Source organism: Spea bombifrons, chromosome 6 (assembly GCF_027358695.1).
Source record: "Spea bombifrons isolate aSpeBom1 chromosome 6, aSpeBom1.2.pri, whole genome shotgun sequence".
NCBI lineage: Eukaryota > Metazoa > Chordata > Amphibia > Anura > Pelobatidae > Spea > Spea bombifrons.
The window spans coordinates 21,016,576-21,038,970 of NC_071092.1; the positions used below are offsets into that span (position 1 = coordinate 21,016,576).

Sequence of the window (22,395 nt, forward strand, 5' to 3'; positions counted from 1 at the left end):
TGTCCCTAACAACCCCAGTCAATGAAATGCATATTAAAGTACTTTGAGTATCTCAATATGTATTCTTTAAAAAAAATCAAACACCTGAGGTAGTAGCTGCACCCTCTGTAGCTGCCCTCTTAGTCTGTTATCTGCCAAATTTTGATACTGGTTGACCTCTTTAACTCCTTGAAACCTTGCCTTTTTATGCCGTCATGAAACAAGTGGCCCGAAAACCTATCACAATGACATGGAACGTCATGCTGAAAATACTGTGCACAACTCTACCCGCTGTTCCTGGTGCAGGAGACTGTCTCACATTTCATGCAGTTAATAATCCCCACGCTGGAAGTCTCATGTGAGAATTCCATGTAAAGTGAGCACTGTCGGATTTCTTGAGCGATCATGCGAGACTTAATTTATGAATGGATAAATTATGTGATCTATAGTTAGATTAGCTGGCTGGCACACTGAAAAAACTGTCTGTTACCGGCAGTCCTACAGTGCATCAGACATGGCACCCCAACCCCACCTACAAATAAAAATCAATACAGTTCACACTTAGAAAAATAGAAGAAAAAATATCTGCACCTGCATTTTTTTAAGTGGGCTGCCAGCCCGTCTTTCACCTGGTTTTGTGAATTACAACTCCCATCACATTCAGCTAAGCAGGTGCTCAAGAAAAGCAAAAGACTGGTGTACTTTTGAAAATGTATCTTTTTTTTTTTTTTTTTTTACCTGAACTGTGTTTGTATAGTGTATTATCATTTAACTCTTTTTCTGTGTGCCTACCTTGCCATATTCTGTGTGCTGTTGTGCAGTGAAAAGAGCGTGACATTACAAAAAAATGTAAAAAATAGTTGTGTTTTTCTCCAAGAATATGTACTTTTGTGAGGGTATTTTGAGCTGATGGGCTGTTACGCAGCCCAAAGAGAGACATAGGCCTCACAAAATTGAATTTCAAGTGTGGAAAAGGGAATGGAGATGTTCCATTTTGTACCTCGTTACTTAAAAAAAAAAAAAATACTATGCATGTGGGGTTTTTCCAGATTCATTAATTTATTTTGCGGCATTTTGGCCAACTAAACTGGTTATTACAAAAAAAAAATGTTCCCCCTTCAAACATTTTCATTATTTTAATGTATTATTCATAGTAATTATTGAAGTATACCTCTAAAAATGGTATCAAAAGAAAAAACAAATATACTGTATTAGGGGTGCGGCCTATAATCAGGGTTCAGCACAGGGATGCGCAATGTGGATCACCCAACGCCTGGGACATGCAGTTCCAGGCGCCGGGTTGGTGCTTCATTTAGCCCTGCGAGTAAGCAGCAGGGTTAGGATCCATACCCATTGTACAGTGCTACGGAATTTGATGGCGCTATACAAAACAATAAATAATATCCCTCGCAGCACTGCAGAGGACCTGGATCCTCCTCTCTGGCAGCCGGTGAACGACTGAGCGATGTGCGCAGACAACCTCCGCTCCTGCCGGCACTTCCGCTGGACCTTCTATGACAGAGCGCATAGAAGCCCCGGCAGAAGTGGCAAGCAGCAGCTTAGGTTGTCTGCCACGCATTGTGCAGACGTCCACCAACTGGATGCACCCTCAGTAAATAAAGGGTTAAGCAGCAAATCGGTGGCAGGAGAACACTCCAAGTGACCCCCGCCCACATTATTCCCAGAGGCAGCACTGGCGGTGCTGTGTTTTTCAAACACATCTGTATGGCAACATCCTGAAGGAGTAGAACTGGGCACCACAAACCCTTGGGTGCCAACTAGATACCATTGCCTGGTGGCCATGGTTTTGCAGGGCAAGGGAATAAAAACGGGCCAGGGCTGCCTTCGTGAATCAGACTGCTTTCTCGCAGGGGCTCAGTGAGCATCATGGCACCCGCTTGACTACTTCCATGCGGGGAAGCACCAGATTCACAATGGCAGAACATAGGTAGTGGTGTAGCAGGTCTCCACAAAGTGTGAGGGGAAGTAGCGTATGTTATTGTATGTGTATAAGTATACTGCTGGAATATGTGTATGCTATAGTGTCATCATTTAGGATGTGTGTTTCTGTATAGGGTTGGAGTCGGTCTGTGATTGTGTATATGCATGTTTTTTTAGTCGGTGTGTTTATGTAAATGTGCCAATCAGTACTACTGTATTGTACCGGATTCAGTATGTTCACAATGTTTTATATATAAAATAGTGTTATCAAGTGTGTGTGGGTAGGTGGCGTTTAATAGTGTGTGTGTGGGTAGGTGGCGTTTAATAGTGTGTGCGTGAGTATAAGAATGTGGTGTTGTGTATGTTACAGTATGGAAACTGCTGAAGCTAAACATATTGCATTAAGCAGTATGATATATTAGAGGAACAAGAGATGGAGAAGATGACACTTCAAACATGTGTCAAGCTGTGCTTTAACCCCTTCAATCCCAGGAGTTTTTGGTATCTCAAGTCCCACAGCAATTTTGCCATTTTCGGTTCAGCGATTATTCTCTTTTCCTGTGAATAATGTACCCATGTAAACTATATATTGTTTTTTCAAGGAGAGATAGAGCTTTCTTTTGATACCATAGTTAGATGATTAGCTGAAATTTTAGGATGATAAATTTAGAGAAAATGTGAAAAAAACATTTTTTTTTTTTTTTTTTTTTTATAAATTTTACCTCTGAATCCTCACAAAATTAGGTAAAGTGATGGGTAAAGTCCCCTCCAAGTTTATCAATTCAGGTGTCCTGATTTCAGAAATACCGAATTTATATAGATTTTATAGGGAACATATTATAAGGTGTACATTATTCGTATAATTTTTATGCTTATGGCTAAATGGGTTTGCGGGTTGTAAACGGGGGCAGGAGGGTTATACTGGGTAGATGCTGTTTTAGGGTAATGGGATGTAAGGTTTTTTTGTCTTTTTTTAATATTTTTTATATATATTAGGGCTGCAACTAACTATTTTCATAATCGATTAGTTGGCCGATTGTTTTTTCTATTAATCGGATAAAAAAATAAATGTAAATTTTTCATTTATTTAACCCCTTCAATCCCAGGGGCTTTTGGTACCTCAAAGCCCGGAGCAATTTTGCCATTTTTGCGGTGTGTTGGTTTAGCGATTATTCTCCTTTCCTGTGAATAGTGTACCGTGTAAACTATATATTGTTTTTTCAAGGAGAGATAGAGCTTTCGTTTGATACCATAGTTGGATGATTAGCTGAAAATTTAGAAGGAGAAATTTAGTAAAAACTAGCGACGATTAGAAAATAAACTAATTTTTTTTACATTTTCCTTCTGAATCCTCATAAAATTAGGTAAAGTGATGGAAAATCCCCTCCAAGTTTATCAATTCAGGTGTCCTGATTTCAGAAATACCTAATTTATATAGATTTCCTAGACTTTCCCAGCACCAGGGAGCATACTATAAAGTGTACAATTTTGTATAATTTTTATGCCTATGGCTTAACGGGTTTGGGGGTTGTGAACGGGGGCAGGAGGGTTATACTGGCTAGATGGTATGCTAGGGCAATGGGAAGTAAGGTTTTTTAATAATTTTTTTTAATTATCTTTTTTTATATTTTTTTTCATTTTCTTTTAATTTTTTTAAATTTTTTTTGTATTTTTTTATATATTTTTTACACAGAAATGGTTAGAGGTCCTCCTAGGGACCTCCTGAACATGCCAGTGATGTCACAATGACATCACAGTTCACATTATAATTTTTTTTAGTATTATTTATATTATTATTATTTTAATGATTTATTTAATATTATTTTTTTAAATTAACTTTTTTTTTTCCAGCTTTTCTGTTTCAGGACGGGAGGGGGAAGTGAGAGACATGGTTTCTCACTCCCCTCCCCGCGACCCCCCTGCACCGATCACACTGTGATCTCTGTGCAGGTCCTCACAGACCTGCATAGAGATCGCAACGTCTCTGTGCCTCATCAGAGGGCAGGATATCCCCGCAGGGGATATCCTGTCCTCCGATGACCTTCCGGGTTACGTCAGCAGTGACACAACCCGGAAGGGAATGCCCGATCGCGCGTTTGAAACTGCGCGATCGGGCAGTTTACAATGTAACAGCTTACTGGCTTTTTACTGGCTTTCATGCAATGCCGGCTTCTGCTGTCAGTGGGGAGTCCAGGCTGTCAAACGACAGGGATGTGTCCATGACGCTGGACGTACTGGGACGTCCATAGGGGTTTCTTAATAGGCGTTTTTTGGATGTCCCGGTACGTCTATAGGGGATTGAAGGGGTTAAAATAACTGGATGTTAAAAACAATGCATTTCTTGTTTTTTATTTTCCAACCTGTCCCCCCAGTTATGCACATCTGAGCCCAGGCTTCCCACATACCCCCCAGATATGCCACATACCCCCCAGATATGCCACAATTTATTTTTTTTTGTTCGTATCATTTTTCAGCATGGACTGATCACACTGTGATCACAGTGTCTGTGCCTCATTGGCGCGATCGGAAATCCCTGCAGACATTACACCGGGCAGCAGAAAGCCAGCGATGCTGTCAGGGGGGAGTCCAGGCTGTCAAACAGCCTGATCTCCCGTGAAGCGGCAGGGATCTGTCCCTGCCTCTGCAAGAAGGACAGGACATACCGGTACATCCATAGGGGATTCTTGGGATGCGTTTTTTGGACGTAGCAGTCCGTCCATAGGGGACTGAAGGGGTTAAATATCTTGACTTTTGAGGAACTTCTACATTGCTGGACCAGCAGAGACCTCTTTATGCCTGACCTCAGTTTTCAGTGTTAAAAATAAATAAATAAACAAATGAACCATTTATCTACTACTCATACTTGAGTGTTATTTTTAAACTTAATTAAGTGAAGGTGGAGAAAAGTTTTCTATAGTTGGCCCTACTATCGGTCTATTATGTGTTACTATTACTGTAGCTATCTCGTTGACTCTACCATCAGAATCACATCTGCCCCAAAACACTGTTGGCATGGCAAATTGTTCACTTCTGTCTAAAATCATTGACCACAGGAGGCCTATATAGAGATAACTAATGTACCTTGGTTGGGATTTTTTTTCCCATTTCGAATAAGTAATTTAACCCCACAGCTCCTTATATACTGACCCATATTAATCATTCCTGTATTTTAATGAAACATGGCTTATGGGCAGAGCACATAGCTAATTAACCTGATGACTAATTGAAGTTCAAGGCGCAGTGATACACAATAATTTTTTTGAGCGTTTCCTTCCTTTCTTGTACAACTTGTACAATTGTACAAGACATGAGCAGTGATCAGCAAGGTGTCTGTACATGGACGCCAGTGTCCGCCACAGTGATTTCCAGTGTCCGCCACTCAACAGATCACCATGAACCATCGATCTCATCTGGTCTCTTCATGTGTTCTTGATTTTAAAGGCACTACTCCCTCATGCCGTGAAGTCATGTCATTCCAGGGTGCCTAGTGTCAGTGAGGGAGGTACAAGCTCCAATGAGTGAGCAGGAAGTAAGTAGTGGCTGTTGCTTTTGAGGGGGAGAGAGGAATTAAGGGTGAATATTAAGTTGGAACTTGGAGGGAGAATAGAACATAGAGATAGACAAGCAAAACTGGTCAGACAGAAAAAGGTCAATCAAAGGGAAACAAGACTGCAAGAAGGAGGCAAAAGAAATAGTCAAGAATTAGAAAAGAGGAGGAGAGGGTTGTAAAGCAGAGGACCTGCTTTAATTAACACAAGATCAGATCTTTATTTTCTGTAATTGTGTTAATCATGTTTGCGCAGTGGCAATATTGCATGTTTTAATACTACCGCCTTTAAGAGGTTTGGGGGTAGGGGTTTATTTCCTTTGTGCTAGGGCCAAGGGATAATGGGGCGACTTTAAATTTAAAAAAAAAAAAAAATATATATATATATATATAATTTTTCCACTGTTCAATAAAGACATTGTGGATCTCTTATACTTGTATGAATGCTAGTGATGTCACGGTGACATCGCTGGGTTCCCTATAAAGTTTTTTTTCCTCGTTTGTTTTTATATTTAATTTTAATTTTTTCACTCTTTCATATTGCAGTGTACCAGTTACACCCAATCTGTCAGCACGAAGTGTCATTACAATCTGTTTTGAAAGTGTGTCTGGATTTTAACAATATCAATTTGCTTTGCTGACCTATAAACAAAACAAATGGGACTGGCCCTATTAATAAAACTAAAAAAAGAACATGACTTTAAAAGAAAAAAACTACACAAATTAACATTTTAAAAAATCATGGATGACGTTACATGCAGTGAAACCCTTGATGTTGTAGTTGTCATAGGTCATGTGTGAGATGTCATCAGTGAATGCATCCAGGCAGGGACTGTTATAAGATAAACTTATACCGAGCACTCTGAAACAAGTTAATCTCTTTCAGCAAACTTTTTAGCAGCAGTACACCTTACTTTCCTCCTGCTGGGGACTTGTTTATGCATTAGTGGTACCCCAAACCCCTAGACATTTTCTCTCTGCTGTTTCACAGACCTCACATTTTTTGAAAGTTTAATTTTAAACTGAGCAAACATGGAACATAACAGTCTATTCTCTCCTGAGCTTTTCTTCTCCTACACGTCCTGAGTACCCAACACTGAATAGTACTATAGACTTTCCCAAAATACTGCCCATTATTCACAACTTTGAGTAATCTACATACGATCCTAAGGATCACTGGTACCAATCTCACTACTCATTTGATGGAGCCTTTCTTCGTCTATTGCTTGTGTGTTGGAGATATAGAATGTCTGCTGGTACTTAGTTTTATGTATTGAGTGAGATGTGATTTCTTATTGCTTATACTAGGCCAAGTGTTCTTGCCTCACTCAGCAGCTTACCTACTGCACCACGCATTTATTTTTCAGTTATTAAAGAATGACATTGCACCATCTCTGTTGCTGACAACTTTGAGACATACACTTGTAAGGGCTTTGCTGTCTGTCCCAACTGTGAACACCCTTCTCTCTAAATGCGACCGCTGATCTGTTCTGTCCTTTTTGTTTCCTTTTTTTTTTTCTTCGCACAGTGGCTTAGGTTTTATGATTTTGGACCACTTGGAATCCAAATGACTCTGGAAATAATGTTTCCAAGTTGAATGATCTCTTGTCTCAAGAGCTAGATTGTACATTTGGGTTCCTAATTTCAGTGAGTTTCATAATATATAATACATTTATTTATGTCTCAACAGCTAAAGAGATACTGGTTGACTACATCTCTATTAGGTGGACTGTGTATGGTAAATGTTTGTCGTAGTGCTGCATTGAAACATTTTGCGCTTTATGTGTGTGTTTGGGATATATGTTGCATTTGCTTTATCAAATAACTTATTGTATGATTTCTGCAGGAAGCAAGCTGTTTCAACAAGGCAATGCAGTCCTTCCGGGAGCAAAGTAGTTATCATGGAAATCAACAAAGTTATCCTCCAGATGCTCACAGCGCCTCCAGGTTGGATGAATATACTCCACGTCAGCAAGCACAGATTTTCCAGACAAGCTTTGGGGGGCGAAGAGGGGGAGCTGGAACTCCTGCCATCCCTCAAGGAGAAAGCCACAGTTTGCAAAGCTATCAGCCGTATCGTAAAGAATCTGCTGACTTCTACTACCTAAGCAACAAGGAAGGTGCCCCATCTGGGAGCCAGACCCAACAGCGTCGGTCATCTGGACCAGTGCAAAGTTATGGACCTCCACAGGGAAACAATAGTAGCAACAGTAGCACTGGCTTTGGTGGCCACTATAGCAGAGAAGGGCATCTCAACCAATTTACTGGTCAGCATTCAGTGGCAGGCAGTCTGTCCCAGTATTCACAAGATTTTACAGGCTCCTTTTCCCCTGGTGGAGGGCAATATCCATCCCATGTACCTAATCAGCAGATGAGGCAACAGCTTTACCAGTCACACCAGCCCCTCCCTCAGTCTGCCAATCCATCTACAAGTGCAAGCACATCTCATTTGCAACAGATGCAACGCTCTGCAAGCGTAAGCTCACCTGCAGGATATCCGCTACGAGTAGGGCAGTTTCCACAACACTACCAGCCATCTGCGGGTTCTTCTAGCTCTTTCCCTAACTCTCAGCGATTTGGACAGTCTGGGGCAAGCTATGAGAGTTATAGTCCCGGAGGCACTAGCTCTACATATGAGAGCCATATTCCAGGGTCGTCATATGGGGCACAGCAAGCATATGGCAGCTATAGCAACCAGCACTTAAAAGGATTTGAGGCATCTAAGTTGCCTCATGGGGGAGTGCCAGGGCAGCAACAGCAGCAGCTGCCTAATGTGATGCAGTACTCAAACACTACTAAAATTCCCATGCAAAACACAGCTGGCCAATACAGCCAATCTGAAGTACCTGTACGATCTCCAATGCAGTTTCAACAGAATTTCAGCCCTATATCTAACCCATCTCCTGCTGCTTCAGTGGTTCAGTCACCTAGTTGTAGCTCCACACCTTCACCGTTGATGACCAGTGGGGAGAGCCTGCAGTGTGGACAAGGCAATGTTCCATTGCCATCCAGGAATCGTATCCTACAGATGATTCCACAACTAAGCCCTAACCCCCAAGCTGGAGGTTTCAAAGGCTTTGGAGCGGAAGGGCCTTCGGATAAACGTCTTGTAGATCCCGGTCTCAGTAGCCTCAGTGCACTGAGTAGCCAAGTAGCAAATCTGCCCAACACTGTACAGCATATGCTTCTTTCTGATGCCCTTGCACCCCATAAGAAAGGTGGGAAGAGAACATCAAAGAAGACCGATAGCTGTGCCAATTCAGAAACTTCTTCCCAGGCAGAAGAACACCTGAAATCTCCAGTGGCAGAATCTTTGGACGGCAGTTGCTCTAGTAGTTCAGGAGACCCTGGTGAAAGAGTTAGGCAACTTAGCGGCCAAAGTACTAGCTCAGAAACTGGATGTAAGGGGCCATCCTCAGAAAAGCCGTTGTCACCAGTCCAGTTATGGCAGAATGAGCCGCAAAGCAAAACTCCAGTAAAAGAGATGGAGAGTGTCCTTGAGTCTACAGACCCGTTACAAGAAATGCCTAAGTCTAGTGAGAAGTCTGTGGGTGTAATAGTTTCTATGGAAGCTATGACAAGCAGGTCAGAAAAGACAACAGATGAAATTCCAGTACCCCCTGTCGATGAAGTTGAAACAGTGTCACAGCCTGATGTTACTGAAGTGACTAAAGAGGACAAAGTCAGAGATTGTTCTGCAAGCCAAAATGGAGAACAGAGTGTTGCTGATTCCAGTTCTGCATCAGCAGCGAGTACAAGAATAGAAGACTCTAAATCTCCTGTAGGTTCCGGATTTGGTTTCAAGGAAGGATCAACAGGATCTCGAAATGCTAGCACCTTGCCTCAAAATCCCAAAAACCTAGAGACTGGGGGTTTCAGTGGGCAGGGTGACCGGAAAACAGGAGCAGGAAGAAGTGATAAGTTCCCGAGCCTTTTGCAGGAGGTCCTCCAAGGACATCATCAACAGGAAAGAAGGTATGCAAGAAGCACTCAGGACCCTCCAACAGTAACTGGAAGTGCTGAAGTGTCTCTAAGGCCACATGTTCTCATGAGCCAGGCCAGTCAGCTACCCAACAGCAGTACCCATGGTAAGACTTTAGCACCTCATTTAGAAACCCCACATTGGGGCTCTTGGGATAGGAAGTTGACATCTGAGGTTAGACAGATAAACCTAGCAGATTATCCCATAAGCAGAAAGTTTGAAGTGGATCAACCAGTTCCCTGCCACGAGTCTGGTCCCTCTGAAAGAAGATCTGTTATCTGTGACATTTCACCACTGAGGCAGCTTGTGCGTGATCCTGCTAGCTCCCACCATATTGGCTCAGGTCAAGAGAGGCCACATGATGCTAGACCTGGGCAGTCTGTGATTTTACCTAGTGGATTGATGTCTTTGGATGTGAAAACTAATAGCCAAACTGGAACACCTAAAGTCGATGATACTGAGGCATCACAAATGCACAGAAAAAGAACTGGAGAACATTGCATGCCATATAGCACCAAAGATTCAACAAGAGGGAATGCTAGTCCAAGAGCCATGACTTATGACCCAAACCAGGACTATAGTTCACATAACAGCCGAGCATCGCATCCCAAAAGAGGAACAGGGAGAGTGGGATCTCGAGGAAGATCACATGCGCAGACTCAGGATCTTAGTGACAAGCTTAAGATGTCTCCAGGGAGAAGCAGAGTAACAACAGATGTTCATCACATAAATCCAACAATGAGCCTTTCAGAGCGAGCAAGTAGGGAAGCCTTTTACTCTGCTTTCTTCCAAAATACAGACAGTGCTTCTCTGGGTTTCCATGCAAACTGCAGATCAAGTTCTTATGGAGAGCCTGTCCCAGCTTTTAATTCTCCTGTACATTACAAAAGACAGGTGTACCAACAAGATGAATATAAAGAGTGGCTGGGAAACTCTGCCCAAGCTATACTCTCTGCATCACAGCACCGTCAGGAAATGCAACGTAAAAGCCCTAGACAAGAGTCGTTTAATGTACGTAGTCCTGGTAGGAGTGACAATGAAGGATTATCTTACAACCAGCCAGGTTCATACCATGATCCCAGTAACATGGATTTAAGTCGACAGCTTCGTATCGGTGATGGAGGTTTGACCAACTTGGCCACGTTGGAGTTAAAATGCAGTAGTCAAAAGACTCTGCCATGTGAGTCCTCCAATTGGAATCTTGGCCAACAGTCTTCTCCAGTGACAAAAATAGGATCCCCTATGGCAACCAGCCAGAAGCCTTTTAGTCCCATTAGGGAACCAGACACTCATGCATCATCCAGACCTGGGGAATCAGCTGAACTTTCCAAAGCTGGGGTCAGTGGTCAACGGCCTGATGAACAGTCACACCACAACCCTCTTATCATGAGAAGACGAGTGCGTTCTTTTATCTCCCCTATTCCTAGCAAAAGGCAGCTTCCTGATGACAAAGGTCGTCCTGCTAATTCTGCAAGAGAGTTGTGTGACAAAATTCCCATCTCTCCTGTTTTAACCTTAAGGGGCAAAGAGAGCGACTTCTCTATGACAGAGGAACAATCTAAAGGTGGCCCTGAAGAGAGAAGTCCACCAGCTGTGTCAATATCCAGTCCAGCGAAGACAAAAATTCTTCCTCCACGAAAAGGAAGAGGTTTGAAACTGGAAGCCATAGTACAGAAGATCACTTCACCTAATGTGCGCAGGACTGTAGCTCCAATCACCGCAGAGAGCACAGCTGAAACTGTAACACTTGATGATATCCTGTCTCTCAAGGGCAAAGGCCCAGAGGCTGGGAATGGATCCCTTCCGGAGTCAGCAGGGTTGTCTAGAGAAGTGTGTCTAGATGTTTTGTGTACTGAAGATGTAAAAGGTAAAGGGCTATCTCCTAAATCCGTTGAGACCTGGATTATACACGATGACAAGAAAATAAAAAAGGAAATTGATGAACAGTCCTTGGAAACCAAAGACCTTCTTCAGTCTGTGCCACCAATTCAAACTTCATCCAGCCATTGCATAGAAGGAAGAGAATCCTCCCCAGTCCTAGAACAAAAATGTTCTGTGCTTCCGATGCAGGTTCGTGAAGCTGTAGATAAGGAAAAGTTAGCTAACCCTGCTTGTTCTGTATCCCCAAAACAAGAAGTTTTCCCCCCCAAAGGATACTTTCCATCTGGAAAGAAAAAAGGTCGTCCCATTGGAAGTGTCAATAAGCAGAAGAAACAGCAGCATCAATCACTACTTTTACAAGAACAGAAACCGCAGCTGCACCTCCCTGCCACTCCAGTTTTGACACCTGCTTCTCCTTTGCAGCTACAGACAGTGTTGGAACAAGGTCCTGAGACAGAACCTAAACCGAAGAGGAGGAGAAGAGAAGGAAAGAAGCCTGCGAGCACACATAGAAGAAGAAGGGCAAAGCAAGCTGCACCGATTGTTACTCCTATAGAGCCAGAGATTAAACTTAAGTATGCCAGTCAAACATTAGACAAGAGTGAAACCAAAGTAAAGTCATTTTACCCTTATATACATGTAGAAAACAAAGAGGAGCTAGGCTTGGCATGTGTTATAATTAATGCTGAAGAAGAAGAACAACGTTGGAAAAAAATGACATCTGTGCGTAAGGGTCAAAGATCTACATCTCCACAACCCAGTACAGAGAGCAAAGCTCTTCCTGTCTCAAGTTTCATGGTACAAGGCCCTGCGGTTACAGAGTCTACAGCCATGGGTCCACTTGTATGTTGCTTTTGTGGTAAGTGGGCCAATTATAGGAATCTTGGAGATTTGTTTGGCCCTTTTTATACTCAAGAATATGCATCGATTTTATCAAAGAACCCCCCTACCAAGAAAACATCAGAAACCCAGAGCAAAGTCAAGGTTCGACACAAAGATCCATCTGGTATTTCCAAGAGTGATTCTGATGAAGAGGAGGAAGAGCCACAGCAGGCACGAGAGCAAAGAAGTTTGTCTGCTCATCCCCGTTACAAACGACGGAATCGTTCGGGAGACTGTGCATCTTCCAGACTCTCTGTACCATCCCGTCGAAAGACTGCAGACCCTTGTGAACAAAACTCTGTGGACCCCAGTGGGACTCCAGGTGTTGCAGATGGTTCACTTGAGCAAGCATGTCAGATTCCCCATCTACCTCTCGATACCAATGAATTCTGGATGCACGAGGGGTGTGTACTCTGGGCCAATGGTGTCTACTTCGTGTGTGGCCGATTGTATGGTTTGCAAGAGGCTATTGACATTGCCAGAGAGATGGTAAGTTCATCACTTGAAACTGAAATATATGCACAGTAACCTTGAAACTATACTGTTTATCTTACTTTTATTGAACTATACAAACATTTTCACCCTCTTCAAAAGATGACAAGATATATGTTGTCAAAATACCAATGTAAATAAAATCTGAAAAGAAAATATATAATTATGGGAACTTGAAATCCCTGGGCTCTACAAAGACACAAAGTGAATATGTAGTAATGTTGTGCTGCTTTTTGAGTTGAAGAAAAAAAATATTAAACGTAAATGGAGTATTTGTTTAGAAGTGGAATCTATCCTGTTAAATAAATCATAAAGCAGAATTAACATTTCTTACATTTTTGCCTACCTTTTAATATGTTCTACCAAATATCACTTTAAATATTGGCATAGTTTCTAATGAAATACATTACATGTATTGCAAATTGGTGTAAATGACCACAAACGATTTCAAAGACAAATTTTGCCAGACCATGCAGTTTATCTGTTTTTAAGTATTTTTATAAAAACACAAGTTTAGAATATATTTTGTATTTGATGTGCTTGACTATGGTATGATAAAAATGTATCCTTTTAATGACATATAAGAAATATACAAAAGCATGTTTTAGAATATAAATTTAATTCAATATCTAATTGGCACAGTTTTTTTCATATATTCTGCCAAGGTGGGAATAGGTTATCAATATCCTTTGTTTCCATCGGAAAAGGTTAACGTTCTGGTACATTTTTTTTTACAATTATGAAGATATGTCCTATATAATGGTTTCCACAACCGAATTGTATGACGAAAAAAACATGGTATCCTTCAGTCAGTAAAATCTTTAACTGGAAATATTAATATTCTTTATATTATCTTCCCTCAAAAATTGTTTGTTGCATGATATTGAGGCTTTATAGTCCATGTCTACAAACCTTTCATTTTAATGTGCCACATTGATAATGAAAATGGCTTTATCTGATTTAAAGGTGTTACCAAATGTTATGATGATGGCTGCTATTTTAGAAAATATGGACGCCACTAATTTTAGTGCCTAGGTCCGATAACTCAAAAAATGGCATTAAGCTATAATGTCTATTAGTAGGACTGGAATCTAAACATAGTAAAACAAATATTTTCTGATTCAAATATATAAAAAGAAAATGTATCTTCTATATAAATAGAATATAAATAGAATGCCTATTCCACTGTGGATATAAAATGCATGTATGTATTTTTTTACCTTGAACTTAACAGTTTAAAGTATACAAATGTGTAGTCATAAAGTACAGTAGCATTTCTAATGTATGGGTACATTAGAAACTAGAGTTCCTGGCATTGTAATACTTAGCTTTTTAGCTGAATTTGAAAATAAACTTTTATGCATTTAGACCCATTAAAACTAGTCAGTATTATACCTGTTTCACCCCTGTGATTTTAGAAAGCAGGGCATAAGATGGGAAAAGAACTCCCTTGAGAGTTAACATATCTTTTTGTTTCATATTATGCATATTTAAATGGATTCTACCAGCAAAATAAGCTCTTACAATGTGTTCAAATGTGTATGTGTATTGCTTTATTTTCCTATGTATGACAAATACGGGTAGGGTTTTAATTATCGATTAGACAAAAGACAACCAGAGTAAACACAAAATGCAGTTCTTAAATGATTTCATGTACAGAAGGAAAGCTATCCAACCCTACCTGACCCTATGTGAAAAAGTAATTACTCCCTTACTAATTCAACCAAATAACCAAATTTAGTTGATTTCATTCGGGTCCATTTCACTAGACACATCAATTAAATAGAACCTGTCTGACAAAGTGAAGTAGGCTAAACGGTCACAAAAAGCAGCACGTGATTCTACGATCTAAAGAAATTCAAGAACAGATGAGAAGCAAACTCATTGACACCTATCAGTCTGGAGAGGGTTACAAAGCCAGTTCTAAGGCTCTACCAAAAATTCTCTAAGCGCGCATCAACGACTTGCCCCCAGTTAAGGTCAAAGGTTTTGATGACCCTCGACTTTTTGGATAATCTGTGGATGAGTCAAAAGTGGTACTTTTTTGTAAGACATGGGTCCTGTTACAAAAGGAGATGTAATCGAAAAAATACTTAAAGGGATTTAACAATGTCCATGAAGGAAATGTATTTCAAATGAGGAGATATGTTAGAATAAGAGGTCATAGTCTAAAACTAGAGGGTCAGAGGTTTAGCTATAAATAGTAGGGGCTGATACAGCAAAGGAAGTTAAACATTCATGGCATATGCATAAAGCTGACCCTTAATATAAGACAAGATCAAGGACTAATTAAGACCAGAGTCTTATATCATTAAAAATAGGCAGACTATTGTCCGAATGTTTGTGCTCTGAAATTTTATATTTCTATGTGAGAGAGACTTTTGCAGATTTCTTGTCCCATCCCTTTAATGACAGGATTTAGTGTAGAAAGCTTTTGTATTTTTATTTATCTAAAGTGAATACATTTTTTTTTAATGGAAGTTGGTAACATCCACGCTGATGGGAATACATTATCTTGGTGCATTATGCAATATAAATGTTGGATCCAATCGGGTTTATTCCGTGATAGTTGGAAGGGTAGTTGTGATTTTTACTGAGCTGGCCCTGCATAATGCATGGATGAGGACATTTTGGAGAAATCTAACTGATTTGAATATGCATTGCACAAGCTCTCAAGGTTTAGTTGGACCTTCATAATAAATAGTAAAGTCAGGGAGTTTAACGTAACAAAACCCGTACATATGCAACTGCTTAAAAATTGTTAAATCCATGGAGGCTAGTTGAGGATCTGGAGTAAAGCCCCACCCCCCCAAAAAAAATAATAGCTGCCACTGAACTTATCAACAAAGCAGCCAGCTAAAACAGAGCTAAGTAAGCAATCCCTTCCTAATTGTTTTTGCTGATATGCCTTGATTTAGCAAGGGCAAATGTTATAATCTGTTTAGCAGTTTTTTCATTAGCTTTTGCAGATAAGTAAAAGATTTTTCAAATAAAATCACCTTTTTCATATTAATAGAAAATTAGATATGATAAAAAATAATGGTATCCAAAGAAACCCCTGCTGAAATAAAAAAAAATAAAAAAAAGTGTGGGTGCACCAAATAAGAAGAAAATCTTGTCATTAAGGGGTTAAACCATATATACCCTTAAGGTATTTCAAAGGCTGGTATTTTAAATCTTTCTAGGCACTAAACCGCCAGCTTTTGTCGGTGTTTGTGGTGGTAAGTTTTTTTGGTTTTTTTTTTTTCACACATTGTACTTTAGGCTTTGAATTTACAGCTCCTTGTAAGTGCCACTGCCAAACACTCCCAATATGTATTCAGCATCATCTCCTAAGTACAGTGATGCCACCTGTTGGTTTATTTGGAGTTAAAAGGCCACATTTATGACATGAACAATTCAGTTTTTCAAATAGGAATTTTTAAAAGGGGGTCATTCTGCCCCATGTCCTATTTGGGGCATCTTTGAACAAATTTAGTTTCCCCCATCAAACCATATACATTTGAAAACTAGACACCCCAAGTTTTTTCAAATTTCAAAGTTATTTTTGTCATAATTTTTGTGAAGATACAGCGCTAATTTTAGGACTTGCTCCGTGTGTGTTTTGGATTTTATTTAGCATTTTGCTGGAAAGGGATGATTACCATGATGGTAACATTACTGGAGAATTATTTTGCCACATTGTTAACCACATTTTTATTTATTTCTTTGATCGCTTTCTTAACCTGTTTAACTCCATTACTTAATCTGCCATACATTTTAGTTGTCCTATGGTTTGTAGGAATATGCATGTCATTCCGGCAGAAGTAATTTGTATTTAATTTACTTCTATGTTTCATGTGAGTACTCTCCTACCTATGATCCCCTACGCTTTTTGCAGCTAGTTCTTGTTACTTGGATGGCCTGGACTTAGGAAGACAGCGATTGCGTCACATGTGATGCACGTTTGTTGTAGTCATGTAAATATTGAAGCTACAAAAGATATCTAGAACTCTCATACAAGCAATGTATTGTTGTAAAAGCACCAAAATGTTACTGTATTTGTGACAATATTCAAACTTTGTGCCACCTGTTAGTGGTAAAAGACTAGTTAGGAAAGGTGACAAGCAAGTTTACTCACTGAAAATCACACTGGGAAAAGCAGGAACTAACCTACACCCATGCAAATGTTTGTCATTTGTCCTGCTTCAAGTAAAACACTGCTTGATACAAATTTCTAGGTACCCTGCCTGTTTTTTTCCTGATTGTGCAGAGCATCCATGCCCTCCACACACATGCTCATAACATCTTACCATGATAGGCTGCATTACATTTGTCATACATAAGTCCGGGGGGGGGGGTTTCAAGTCTAATCAAGTGGCCCATTGTGCCAACAAATCAGCCCACCATCCATGCCCATCTTTTCCTGATTAACGCATATTGATGGAATGCGATAGGATTGGGAGTACATCAGTACACGGGATGCCTGAAGGCACAATTAAGTGCTGATCCTTTTTAATAAGATATGCAGATTGAAATAGAGTAAACAAAACCTTTACTTTTCCTCACACTGATTTCTGGGCCTAGAAAGTTTTGTTATTTGAAGTGACTACAAATTCAGGAGGGCGTTTTATCTTTGGATAAGTAAAAATTAAATAGTTTAATTTATTCTTACAGTAAGTAGTGCCAGGAAACAGATGACCTAATGCACACACCAGGACAGGCTCTGCCACACCGACATAAACATCCATAGGACTTGCCACCTTTGCCCCAAACAGCCTGCCTGTGGCATCCTAGCCTCAAACAGCTCCCTGTGCCATGCTTCCCCCCGCTATCACACACATTCTTTCATCCACTCATTCATATACTTATTCAGATACCCATTCATTCCCTTAATCACGCATACACGTTCATACAACCTCACCTACCCCCTTACCTGAACTGCAGAGCTCTCTGTGCCGCTCGCAGCTGCAGCTCAATCAACCCCTACGATAAACCGGCCCTGTGCAGCGGCCGTTTAGTTTAAATTTAGCAAGGCCTGGGGGGCAGTTGCCCCTCCCAGCCCGCCTCTGTCTATCACAATAGAGCCAATTACCACCCTCTCACCAAAGAAAATTCCCAAGCTTCTGACCTTGTAGTTTTATACTGACCTCTTGTCCTGCAGGAGAGAAGTATATTTGTTTACCCGTGGTATGTTTAATATTTTTAGGTAATTATAGGCCTAAATGGCACTGAACAATTATGTATCGTGACACCCAATGCCATGTCATCATGCTGTCACCATAAAGTGATTGGCTATTTTAGTTTTGGTTGCCTCATAAATTTGCGCCAAGTCATGATTGCAGTGGCTCATTCACTGAAAGGTTTCCCCCTGCTGGGGAAAACTAAAGTGGCGTTTTATACACCATGAAAACAAGTTATTCTCATTGTTCGTCATGCCTATGCTGGGGATCAGCCTGTTTCCATCTATAGCACTATGTTTGCAATTTACTATGACAATATTATATTTGTAATTTTAGGAGGGACAATATATTTTTAATAAGTTTGTTAAATAGTGTACTAATACAATATTTTGAGGTTTTGTGTGTCGACCTTACTCCATGCACGAAAAAATAAACTCATTTTTGTCTATGCATAAATATCTATGAATAAAATAGTATTATTTCTTATATATATATATATATAGAGGAGTTATCTAAAATAAAACTCTAACAAGCATGGTGGTAGAAGTGTATATTGATATGCACATTTACTACATTGACTGATGCTCTAGAATCATATATTTCAGCAGACAGGCTATATATTAATATAAACTTTTCTCACCCCCGTTCTTATATGAATGTGTGTGTGTGTGTAGAAGAAAAACTTTATTTGTAGATATTCCTACAGGGATACACAAATTTGTATTTTTTGTTAATGCTAACAGTATTGCTGATATGTTTCCTTTATTTTCCACAGAGATGTGCTCACTGCCAGGAGACTGGAGCTACACTAGGCTGCTACAACAAGGGTTGTACCTGCTGCTATCATTTCCCATGTGCCATGGACTCAGGTAAGGAAGTAAAAGGCTCTTTCACGGCCATTAAAGACTGTTTATCTTTTCGCAGCTAGGGCTTTCTCTCTGCTGACTTAATTACTTCAAACAGGGTCAGCCAGAGACTATGGACAATTACTTTCGTTTTCTTCAAAATTATAAAGCTTTGCTTTAGAACCCTCTTGCACTTTACCAACGTTTAACAGAATTAGCTATTCTCTTGGTGTAGCCTAAAGTCAGAGTTGACCAACATAAAGAAATGTAGAGCAATTCAGTTTTCTTCTGGTGGAATAATCCATTCTCTTGAATAATTTAGCCTTCTAAATACTGCAAGCTTTTTGCATTCACAATTGTCAATAAGACCAATGAGAAGTTTGAAGTTTAAAAAAAAAAAAAAAAAAGTGAATTCTACTTACCAGGAATTCCTTTTCCTTGCTCATCACGCGGCACGAGACTCCCCCCACGGCACAAGACTCCCCCCAACCAGGTAGGGTAGAAAACAAATATATTAAAAGACCTCCCATACCAGAGACAAAATGCATTGGGTGAGAAATGCACTGCCATGAAATGAGCAAGGAAAAGGAATTCCTAGCAATCCATTCTTTTTCATTACCATTCCTGGCAGTAAGGCATGAGATGTAACAAAGAACAGGGGAGCATTAGATAACAGCTGTCTGAAGGACCTTTCTACCAAAAGCTGTGTCAGCCAAGGAGAAAGAATCAGAATCAAAACTATAATTATTGATGAAGGTATGAAGACTACTTTAAACTGCAGCATTACAGAATAATTCTGGAGATGCGTCAGCTGGCTCTACCCAGAATGTGAGCAGTAACCTAGTAGTATGAGCCTTAAGGCCGCTTGGGGGATTCTTCCCAGTAGTGCATGGGCGTAGGGACGGGGGGGACAGATCCCCCCCAGTAACTCATGCGGGGGGACCGATAATGAAGAAATCCCCCCAGGGCCGTAGGAAACCCCCCCCCAATAGAAACGCCGCAAATGCTGCCCGCGAGACCTCGAGGTGCGGCCCGCGTAAGATCGGCAACCAATGAGGTCCGCACCTCGAGCCCTGCTACAACAAGAGCCCTGCTGCTTACCTGTGGGAGATTCTTCTGTAGTGCACAGAGGAAGCAGAACCCAGCAGAGTTCACGTGACATCACATGACTCTGCTTCAGTCCCGCTTCCTCTGTGCAGTACCAGAGAACGCAGAGGGAGTCCGCGCCCCCTGCTGAAGTCTGAGCGGCATTGAGGAGCTGTAGTGCAGGTAAGGGGGTGGGGAGGGAGTTTGAATGAGTATGCGTGATTGAGGGAATGAATCTGTGAATGAATGAGTATATGAACGAATGCGTGTGTGTGTGATAGCATGGATGTGTAAGTGCTGGAACCTAGGCATGATGGGACTGTTAGCAATCACACTCCTATCATGCCAAGTCAGCCAGTACATGCTGAAACCTAGCTAGCTGCCCCCCTTGTGTATTGATGCTGCCAGCAATATGGGGTCTGCACATCACTTACAGCCACCAGCATGTACTGGCTGCCTGGGTATGATAGGAGTGTGATTGCTGTTAGCAATCACACTCCTATCATGCCAAGTTATTATTTTTAAAGGTGGGAGGTCATTTTCGGTTTTGGCTTAGTGAACCGTGAATGTTTTGGTCCAGAATTTTCATTTTGGTGTATCCCTAGAATAAATAGAACTATTTCATTTTTAATTATCCTGAGTCCTGAATTTGTAGTCACAAAACTTTCTAGGCCCAGAAATCAGTGAGAGGAAAAGTAAAGGTTTTGTATCATTTACTTTATTTTAATCTGCATATTTTATTAAAGGCCATATTTTCTCACAGTGGAAAATGAGTGCAGCCCGCGCACGTATACAATTCTGATGAAGTGGCCCACTGCAGAAAAAACTTGGACACTCCTTGGGTAGACAGAGAGAAGGGGGGTAGGGAGAGGGTAGCTAGTGAGAAGGGGGGGTGGGGAGAGGGTAGCTGGTGAGAAGGGGGGTGGGGAGAGTGTAGCTAGTGTGAAGGGAGCGGTAGGGAGAGGGTAGCTAGTGAGAAGGGGCGGTAGGGAGAGGGTAGCTAGTGAGAAGGGGCGGTAGGGAGAGGGTAGCTAGTGAGAAGGGAGGGTAGGGAGAGGGTAGCTAGTGAGAAGGGGGGTAGGGAGAGGGTAGATAGTGTGAAAGATGGGGAGAAAGTGGGGATCTGATGGGGGAAATTGCTGTCCCCCCCACAGATTTTTAGGGGTTACTACACCCATGCAGTAGTGTTATAAAATACACACCTTGCTTAATCCACCTGACAACTCAAGCCCTTTGGCACCCTCTGCCCTTTGTAAACACCCAAGAAGACAACTAATAAATTAGTTTGTTTGTGAAACCTTAGTACTATCAAGATAATAAAGACACATCTTCTTATATCCAAAGAATGCAGACATTTCTGCACTTCTGAAGAGCGACTAGGGATGAAAGTTGGATTGCCTGCTGGCTACGAAAGCAAGATGACACCTTAGGGACAAACTCTGGGGGCAAATCGTAATCTTGTCCTCACAAATTGGCATAAATGAGATACATTTTCAGATAACCCAGTTTCTGGCACAGAAGCAAGAATACAACTGGTTGTAGGCTTTTATTCTCCACTAAAGATGGTTCTGGTAGTCCACAGTGATGTTTAGGACCCTTTTTCAAATCTAGATTGTTAGGGATTTTCCTACCGTCTGAAAATTCTGGCAGAGATTAGTCTGTTGGCAATCACAGTCCTATCATGCTAAGTCATGTTGATTTTTTTTTTTTGGCCAATTGTGGTGTGTTACTTACATTTAATAAAAGTGTGGTTAACACACCGAAATTGGACAAAAAAGTACAATAACAATATTAATTTATATATGATTGTTGACAGCAATTACACTCCTATCATGCCCAGCCAACCAGTATATGCTGGAATCTGGGTATGCCTGAGATTGCTGTTAACAATCATAATAAATATATATATATATTACATTTTTTGTACAATTTTGGTGTGTAACAATTATTTTTAAAGGTGGGGGGGTCATTTTCGGTTTTGGTGCATCCCTAGAATAAATTAACTATTTCATTTTTACTTATTCAGAATCCTGAATTTGTAGTCACAAAACTTTCTAGGCCCAGAAATCAGTGAGAGGAAAAGTTAAGGTTTTGTGTTATTTACTTTATTTTAATCTGCATATCTTATTAAAGGCCATATTTTCTCACAGTGAAAAATGAGTGCGGCCCTCGCACATATACAATTCTGATGAAGTAGCCCACCGCAGAAATAACTTGGACACCCCTTATGTATAGTGCTAGAGCCACTGTTTACTAGTGTTAGTCAATGTGTGTATACTGTTGGTGTGTGTGTGTGTGTAGAGCTAGAGCCAGTATCTGTACTGTAGTGTTAGAGTGAGTATGTATAATGCCAATGTAAATGTATGTAGGATAGTGTGTTTATGTGTATACGAGTCTGATGTTAGCGCGTAAAAGCACATGGTGTTGGGTGTGTTACTGTATGGCATTAGTGTGAGTGTGTGTTAGCATGCTTGCGCGTGAGCATATGGTGTGTGCATGAGATGTGTGTTTGTGAGCATATAATTTAAGCATGTGTGTGTCTGTGACTGTATGATGCTAGAGTGTGTAAGCATATATTAGTTAGTGTAGCAAATTATG

The 22,395-nt window shown here is 40.7% G+C and overlaps 1 protein-coding gene across 3 annotated transcripts in view; it reads left to right on the plus strand.

The window, feature by feature from the left end:
• TCF20 (transcription factor 20) overlaps positions 1-22,395 on the plus strand; it is a 62,548-nt gene that overhangs the window by 25,279 nt on the left and 14,874 nt on the right. For 2 of the 3 annotated variants that reach the window (XM_053469045.1, XM_053469046.1), the window contains 2 exons: positions 7,314-12,701; positions 18,642-18,735. In XM_053469045.1, the coding sequence (XP_053325020.1) occupies positions 7,338-12,701; positions 18,642-18,735 (5,458 nt within the window). In that variant the 5' untranslated portion in view covers positions 7,314-7,337. Of the gene's footprint in view, positions 1-7,313; positions 12,964-18,641; positions 18,736-22,395 lie in introns of those variants that run through there. The other variant, XM_053469047.1, reaches the window with a different exon arrangement.